Source organism: Sipha flava, unplaced genomic scaffold (assembly GCF_003268045.1).
Source record: "Sipha flava isolate LNK unplaced genomic scaffold, YSA_version1 270_pilon_pilon, whole genome shotgun sequence".
NCBI lineage: Eukaryota > Metazoa > Arthropoda > Insecta > Hemiptera > Aphididae > Sipha > Sipha flava.
Genome location: NW_020272934.1, coordinates 404,401 through 414,038, shown reverse-complemented (window position 1 = coordinate 414,038; position 9,638 = coordinate 404,401). Strand labels below are relative to the sequence as shown.

The following is a 9,638-nucleotide window of genomic DNA, read 5'->3' as shown; positions in this document are numbered from 1 at the left end:
AATAATAATAATAATAATAATAATAATAATAATAATAATAATAATAATAACAATAATAATAATAATAATAATAATAATAATAATAATAGCAATAATAATAATAATAATAATAATAATAATAATAATAATTTAACATCGATGGCGCAGTGTTATAAATCATCAGATTTTTAAATACTCCACGTGGTGTTTTCGTCAATGTTTAAATGTTTAACTGTTCTTCGTTCTACATTACATTTCTAATGCGTGTATAGCTTCTACCGTGATGAGTACCTAACGTTCAATCAACCAAACTTTTGATTTTCACTTGGAAATTTGTTTCGCAATGCGTTTTTCGCGAGTGAGTGACTCAGCGACTCGATCGTTTTACAAATGTACTTTGAATCTTTGTATACCGTTTCTAATAGTAATTACATAAACTGCATGTCAGTACCTATCATAGTAAATAGCAGATTAACCACAGCGGTAGTAGTTTTAGAAGTAAATTTGAAGTATAAAAATGCATGTCAACGATTTTTGTGTTCACAGATCGAGAATAGAATGTTACAGGAACAAGTCGAAAGGTACAACGATCGTATCAGAGATTATCAAGGCAAACCTCGTGCATACAGAAACCAAGAGCGTGGCGTTAACGATTCTAATTTAGACGTTAAAAGAAGATTAAACTATTAGAGAAAAAACATGTGACATATGCGCGTGCGGTGTGTGTGTGTGTGTGTGTCTGGATGTGTGTGTATGTGTCAGTGGCGAATCCAGAATTTTCTTTTTTTTGGTGGGGAGGGGGGTTTGTAAAATGTTTTTCCTTGGGATATTTTTTATAATATTGTAGTCAGTGATTGATAATGAATTAAGATAATAGTAAGTAATATATTACATTAATTTAAATCTAAGACTAGTATTTTCTTGTATGAATAAAAATACAAATTATATACTTTCCATTATACTTTTAAAATCCCCCCCCCCCGTGGATCCGCCACTGGTATGTATACTGTATACCTTATGTAATTTTACGTGGCAATTTGATGTGTGTGTATTTTTTTTTTTTTTTAATTAGTTTTTATTTTGTCGATAATTATTTCTAATCACACAAAAAAAAACCTATTATAATTATATTGACTTGCGTTTTTTCACCGTCTATTATGAATTGCGTTTGCACGTTAAACAATCATTTTTATGTGTATTTTAATGTCCTAAATAGTAGCGTACCGATTAATAGTTTGTCGATTTACACAAACTTGATTTGTAAATCCAATCGTTTTTTATTGCAAATGTGCTTTTATCTAGAGTGTATAGAACGGTATTCTAAACGAAATAATTATTATTGTACAATACATTACGCGTTAAGTTCATTAAAAGTAATTACCGAGCACGGGAAACTCAACCGTTTAATATATTAATTAATGTTATGGAATATATCGAATGGTCTGATATTAAATACATAGACATTATACATGAGCATTATGATTTATTTGTTTGGCATTATTTACCTACAGCCGCTCAATTCTTTCGGAATCCTCGTTTCAAAGGTGTTGATAAAATAGATCGATACCACATTTTTCCTATAAACCGAACTCATTTCCCAATATTGTACTTTTCGCCGGCATTATATGATCTCGACGCGTTCGTTCTCAACAACAGAGTCTTTTGACGGGTATACTCATTTTTTAGCGTAACACGTCGCTTGCACGCATCGTCCAATCGAATCCGAAACGCGTTACTCGAGGTTTTTTTGTTATTTTTTTCCTTCCGACCGGCCACGTTGTCTTTCAAACGTCTTTGTACGCATTATTTTCACGCTTGATTTTTGACAATCGAAGCAGATGGAGAGAGGGCAAGAATGATCGACTGCATTTCGGCGCCGCGTCGCTGGACACACCCGTAACAGCCTTTATATGTATATATTAATATGTATATTTCGTCGGCTGGTACGGAATACGGACGATAATAACAAGACGGAGAAAATCGCACGTACAGCGCGCACAAAAAAAGAATAAAAAAAAAAAAAAACACACCCTCGAGTCAACGGAACAATAGGGAAGTACACGCGTCGCCAATTCGTCACTTTTTTTTTGACACGCACTTCCCCGTGCACCGGCGACATCCCCGGACCTCTCGATATCACAATATCCCGTATACACGTATCCCGTAAACGTACACGCGCACGTCATCGCATAAAGGATATCGTATACTAATCAAACGTCGCGATGTTTTCCGGAGAGCAGCCAACAGTATACAAATCGTAAGCGGCGTGACAGCGGTGAGAGGGGGGAAACAAAAAAAAAAAAAACGCTCTTGACAGACGGGTCAATTGCGATGCAGACGTCATCGATCTGTTCATTTTCGTCGACCGAACGGTTAAACGGCGGAAATCCGACTTCTCCGTTAAAAACACGGTTTCGGCCGATCGACGTGACGGATGATCGATCAGAACTCTGTAAAGATGCATATATAATACGTAAGCATTGTGTTTTATTATATTATCGATGCGTATAACGGACGTTTTCGGTTTCGTTGTTTCGGCGCAACTGACGAGTGCGTTTTCATAAAATTTATAATACCGTGCGCTGGTGCGAGTTTTCGCCGAGCCCTCAACGTAATATTCATCTCGGCACATCTAACGGTAAATCAATGATGGGTTCGTCGGCGTTCTTATCCGGTGAGAAGAACGCGTTCCTCCGGACTGTTGATTTTAATTATTCATTAATGTTTCTTTACGCAGCGCAACATGCGGATATTCAACGAGTGTTCGAACAGCAGCCAATAGAAGGACATCAATCGGAAATGTTCACCTTTATGTACAATCTATAGCCATATACGTAATCGAAATTACGTCCTCTAAACTGTAAAAATCAACTTTTCGTACTTATAACCAATTGTTTTTACAAACGATTTATTTTTTCCTATATCACGGTGGATCTTCAACAGCCGTGAACACGAAGCATTAGAAATCGATAGTCATCTAATACCGTATAGTTTGTACGAAAATTTCTCAAAGCATACCATTATGGACAGCGTTTTGCTCTTGTAGAACGAAAGTAGTTTAATTTTAAAAGTAATTTGTGCCGCAAATAGGGGCCAAGGATGTAAAATTTAAAAATGAAAATAAATTATCGCATCGCAGCGGGAACGAACGTCCGTATGTATCCGAAATGTTTTCCATTTTAATTCGCCGACAAGAGAGGCAGTCGAATATTGTGCAATTTATATTATAGTACGTCAGCATTTCCGTTCATAAATACGCGTAGTATATTTTCCATGGCCGTAACTAGGGTGAGATGAGCGAGGCATTTGCCTCGGGTGCCTGAAGCTGGGGGGCGCAAAAATATTAAATAATTAACTTGTTTTAAGAAATGTTATTTCTTGTTTCGCTAGAAACCTAATCGCGATTTTTCAGATTTTTCCGAATCGTATTTTACATATTAAGAGCTGTGAGTGCGACAACCCTACAACCTAGGGGGCGCATTGGTTCCGTTCTGCCTCAAGACGAAAAATGGCTCGGTACGGCTCTGCGCACAATACGTTAGATGTACCCGGTGTGTACGCCGCGTATCGATCGCGGTGACCAAGACGGATAGTTTCTCGTCGGATTCACAAAAGAGAGCCGCGGCCGTGCAACCCGTAGTACGCGGCTCGAAACGATGACATATTATTATACATTATTTAACGAGTTCGTATCGTCCGAACGTTCCATTCCGTGTAAATACGGTTTATTCGCGCGCTCGACGGTGTATGCGCTCGTCATAAATCATCGCTATGGTTTTTTTTTTCGGCAACGTCGTCGTCGTCGTCGTCGTCGTTACTACGAACAGTGTGCGCGCGCGTTATGTTCCGTACGACGATCGACGCAAATGATTTACAGTTTCTTTTGAAGTGTGTTTGTACGTGTGCTCCGCACCACCCCACCATTGTGATACGTGTGTGTAAATATTTCTCTTAATTTTCAACCGAACCAGAAAGCCAAGAAATAAAATACAATAAAAACCGGCCGTATTGTGCGACGCTGGCCCCGTCGGCGTAGAAATATATCATATATTTATATACCCGGTGCTATATTTTATACCAGTCTTTATTGCGCTCGCGCTCACACGCGCACGCACCGTCTTGTAAACAGAATTTAAATTTTTTTTTTGTTTTTTTATTTTTATCGTTTATTCCGCAACGTCGTAGAAGAATCGTTTTCGCTCCGGAGAGATCAAAAGAAACTCGACGATATATGGTATTGGTAACGAAGCGGAGTGCGTGGAATCGCCCCGCAGAAGAGTGCTGCAGTCACCACCGACACACGTTTTCATGTGTTTGTTTTCATTATTTACAAAACGATCGAAATCATTGCATTTCACGTACGTCCGAATCCCTATCGTAATTAATCTCGTCGATCAAGAGACTATCTTCGAGTCGGATTTCCGATTCGTGTACCGTCGCAAACAAGGCCGTATTTAGAAATTTTTTTCGGGAGGGGTCCAAAACATGTATACGAGTATTGTAATTTTATTGAATTTACATTTAAACTTTTGACATTTGGTTGAAAATAAGTAAAAAAAAAAATTTAATCTTCTTTTATTAAAAATAATATCATATTTTCATATGATATTATGATATAAAATTAAAAGTAGTCAATGATTAATTGGAGCTTAAGTCATTTTTGACTGAAAATATTTATGTTGGTATTAAAAATAAATAAGTATTTTAAACATTCATAAAATATTGAAGAAATTTCGGGGGTGTCCAGACACCCTGAACCTCCCTCAGATACGGCCTTGGTCGCAAATTCCGTTCGAAATCCGATGAGTTTATATTTTACGTGCAATACCGACGCGCATGCGAATGATTCGCGATTCAAAATGATTCACAGCTACGGCTAGAGGAGCCCCCGGGTCGGCGAATTGCGATTTAATTCTTAGACGGTCCGAAAAAACTTCTTATGTGTATCGCTATTATGATGTTCTCTCATAACTAATCATTAAGAATCATCTTAGCGGACACGTCTCCGAGCTACATGAATAATATTATTGCGTGTTCGCTTTTTAAATATGATATATATATATACACAATCAGGTTGTCCGGGAAAACGTGATTTTTCAATAATTCATAGGTTAATAGTTGTGGAGTAATAAAAGAGTTTATTTTCATTTAAATGGTTTTTTTCCAACCATCGTATTCTTTTATGTTCTCTGCGGTGTACGGTCTTGGCTACACACAGTCGTTTGAGTTATAAGTAACACATATTACGTATGGAGCAGTAAATCATTTATCGGCTTTATCCATTTCTTACAATAGTACATATGTTTATGTAGCGCATCCACTAAATATTTAAAACCAGAGTGTTAAACACTTTTTATTTTTCGCGGAAAAGTGTTTAGAAGACCATAATATACACAGGTACGTGTAGTTTGCATAGAAGACATTGTTATGATATCATACGTTTTAAATTCTTGAGATTAAAATCCGTTTTGAAAATATTATCATCTATTACCAAAATCACTAATACTCATAATATACACGTCCACAACAATCTGTATTGTGCGAGTAAAATAATACGTAAAAAAAAAAAAAAAATTCAATATCAAGGAATATGGAAAGATATGCGCAAGATAAAATCTTATATTTATAGGTCGGTTCTTTCGGTTCGGAAAATCAGTCCAACGTACATTCCATAGCCAATAACACACATGCTGGTTCGAGAAATTCCAAAGCTTACACGTTTGGCGTTTCGCGCGCGTAGAAATATCCGGAAAAAGGGATTTGAACCGAAAAAAGCAATACCATAAACGTGTATATCCAAGGAAAGCGTAGAAATACTGATCCGTCGGAAAAATCCGTTTCCGTAAGGACGACGAGTAGGACTTTAGGAAATCGGGATTCGAAAGGACGGCGCACCTGAGCCCTGGTGGGTGGGAGCGAACGCGGTTCAAAGATCGTCTTGTAATTCATACGGGTACGCGCGTGGAGATAGAGATCGTCGCGCAGACGACGGTCAACAAACAGGTGCGGGTCGCGGGAACAATCGCGACGTAAGATCAAGACGCATGTGTGATGCAATCTACACTACACGTACACAATACATACACATACATATGTGTATTATATATGCGCATTATATTCAAAAGAGGGGACTTGATATCGATATTGAAACATATTACGGCCAGACACAAATCTCCTTTCACCGTGTTACGCGCGCCGTCCCTCCTGTATAGTGCAGCATTACGCGCACAGGTAATTGCGTGTTTTGTGAAAAGGACTCGGAGCGCAGAGACGATTCGCGGAATAGGTGGAACGTGAGCCGTGGGAAAAAAAAACGATTATTAACATAAAATAATATGTTCGAAAAACGGCGAAAGCGCATTAGTGTAAGATTTCGTAAAAAACCCGTGATCCCGTATCGGCAGATCGTCGGGGAATTCCGTATTTTTTTTTTATGATTTCAGTATGTCGTCGGCCACGGCACAACCGACGTGTCCGGCTTGCTCGACCGTTGCAAAGTATAGGTTGAACGGCCAAAAATTATTGCGGTTTTAAAAAATCCTAATAAAAACAGGTACCTCTATTCCTCGACAACGCCGTTTCGTCCGTTTCATTACCATTTATCCGTACCTAAACAAACTTAAACGACCACGTCAATGTAATTACATCGTATTGAGCATGGACATTTGTTAAATTATCGGTTTATTGATCGTGCGAAGGTCTACGATGTAAATGAATTGAAACATCGTTTTGTTGATTAACAGCAATTATAGATAATTGTTTAGACGTAACAAAATTGGGCATACGATTAATGAAACACGAATGTTGAGACAGCAATATTTGAGTGAATTGTAAGACGGTCGTCGAGGGCAGGAACAGGTTGTTGTGGTCCTAGGTCGTTCGCAGCGCGCAATATCTGATTGATATTTGTTTGTGTTATATTAATTTTCACTTGAATGACGCGTGTATATTTTTATTACCGGGAATTTGAAATTATTCAACTCCAGAAGACATCCGTGTGCGTTGTTCCCGCGTCTTACAACAACATGACGAATCTTTGTGCAGTAAAACTGATTTTACACTGATTGCGTGAATACCAGGGTTATCCGACCCGTTATCGAACCTTAAAGTTTATTATCCTCGTTTGCGCGGCTGTTCGTTGCGGATATTGTCAGTTTTAAGATTTCACTAGAGGTTGATCAAAGGCCCGTGGGGGGCTTTGCCACTTCTCACACTCTCTGTTCTATAACTGAAATAGTAATGTAACCAACATTTTATAACACAAAATAATTCTTTCAAATTCCTATTTTTGTATTTTCTTAAAATATAAAACGTTTGGTATTAACATATACTGTAAATAAATTAATAGTATAATTAAAAAATATTCATACAGTTTTAAAAGTAAAAATTTTATGTTTTATTTATAGTAAATTTAATCTACGATTTGAATTCTCAACTAAGTCATTTAGGACCTCTTCAGGTAGTACTATAGTACACTTACGACTGTATGGATGTTTAGTAATGCGTTTAATCGCATCTCGCTTATTTATTATCTATATAAATCTTGCATCTAATCAAATATTTCAATAATGATTTGATATGAAGTTTATATCGAGTAAACCCCAGTTGTAGACCCTAGAACCCTATCCCGGAACCTAACCCTAGCACTGCATAAAAACATTGACGAACAGGAAAAGTTCGAATTGGAAAAGTTGGTAACGTCACGTGCCCTTCAATCCGGACATTGTTACGGATCGCGTTTAAACTACCGAATACGGTGGTTCGCAGGACGAATAAATTATTACCTCAGTCCGGCAGCCCGTACCGAGGATCGCTCTGCCAGTTCGGCTGTACCGGTAGTGGTATCGTTGTCCCTTCACGCTGCAGGTGTATCGTGATACAATTGTGAACCGTAACGCGAAAATTATACATAACGCGTTGAATCTTCGTTCACACTACGTCTCATTCAGTCTTGAAAAACGTCCACCACGCGCATCTATTATCGTACGACGTCGAAATACACATTTATTGACGTAACGCAATTACAATTCGTGTACCTATTACCTATTACCTATTACCCTATTATTTATTACCTATTACCCTTTACCGTATCGTTCCAGTTGTGTTCGTATTATTTGTACAAACAACGCATAAACGGTACATCGCGATGCACCTACATTCGGGCAATCGTTTTTCTCATAAACGTTAACGTTTAGTAGTAATTTTACACGCGTCGTAAATGTATGCCTACGTGTAATTTACATACATTAATTGTACGTACACTATAGTAAATAGCCGGTCCTTGGATATGACGCAATGTATTGGTAATTTTTTATTTTTATTTTTTAACGACGACAAATTTTTTTTTGTATTTAATTTTCAAATACCAATAAAACATTAATCAACAATAACATATAATTTTATATTGCAGTGTTCAGGGAAAAGCAAAACGAATATTTTACAATGTAATTATATAGTTTTTCTTTACTTAAGTTGTATACGAAGATATGATAATCATCTGCCGATTTATGTTTTTATTTCTTGTATTTTCTACAATTCGTTTGTTTGTAAAATAAAATCACTTCTTTAAAACGGAAACAGATTGTTTTTTCGTTATAAATACCACGTACATATAAGTATTACAGTGTTCGATTGATCACCACTACGTCGTAAATCGTTGATATGCGCATGAATTTCAAAATGTTGTATGAATAAAAAACCGATCGAAACGTAACGGCAATCGCATTTTATGTAAAACCGAGCCTTACTCATTATACCGTGATTACACGTAACACATTATACAGATCTTTGTTTGTTGTTTTTTTTTTTTCAATGTAAAACTGTAAAAACATCGTCGGATGGTTAGGCGACCATGTGTATGTTACATAACTCAGAAAACCATATCACTATAGTTCACCGGACCGTAGCCGTCGCCAAAGAGTGCCAAAGAAAAAAATAATATTCCGCTGACCTTAAGGTGTATAATGCGTACACTGAGGAGGGTTCTCGTTTCTTCGGACGGTTTATCCGCCGAGAGCGCATTGTGCTAACAGGGATTCCGCGAACCGTCTGAATGTTGTACGGCTGCACGGCCCCATATGGGTTACGCCGACGGTCTTTTACACGTCACACGGATATGAATATCGTACTCGAAACACTCGTACTCGGGTGTGCTCGCGTGTACGCGTCGGCGAATGTCTCCGACGATAGAACGAAATAATACTAACAATATGTAACATATAATATGAAATAATAATATAATTATGATAATACGGTGAAGACCAATACGCATAATGTCGCACACCCGTACGTCGCCGTCCTGCGAAACGTACAACACGGCAAATCTGCATTCTGCACAAAACTCGTTTTTCATCGGAACCTTTAACGTCGAACCAAACTGACCTGTTATCAGTACTAATACAGATGATTGTGTTTAGAGTTAGGGTGGTGTAGGTATTTATATAACTCAATAAAAAAAAAAAAAAATCCGCTCAAACTACAATAAAAAAAAGGATTAAAAACTAAAAATAAACACCAGTGATTCTATAACAAAGCAATTAAATAATTTTTTAGAATCCTACGAAAAAATTAAGAATATCGTATTAGTGTTTGTTTTAATCATATTATGTAATGCATAGATATCGATTAGGTATGTGTATAATATAAGAGATAAAAATTAT

General features: G+C 37.2%; 1 protein-coding gene across 2 annotated transcripts in view; it reads left to right on the top strand.

The window, feature by feature from the left end:
• Positions 1-774, top strand: part of LOC112685235 (protein big brother-like) — a 32,288-nt gene extending 31,514 nt beyond the window's left edge. For both annotated transcript variants that reach the window (XM_025557065.1, XM_025557064.1), the window contains one exon: positions 526-774. In XM_025557065.1, coding sequence (XP_025412850.1) covers positions 526-669 — 144 coding nt within the window. In that variant the 3' untranslated portion in view covers positions 670-774. The remainder of the gene's footprint in view (positions 1-525) is intronic.
• The last annotated feature ends 8,864 nt before the right edge of the window (positions 775-9,638 follow it).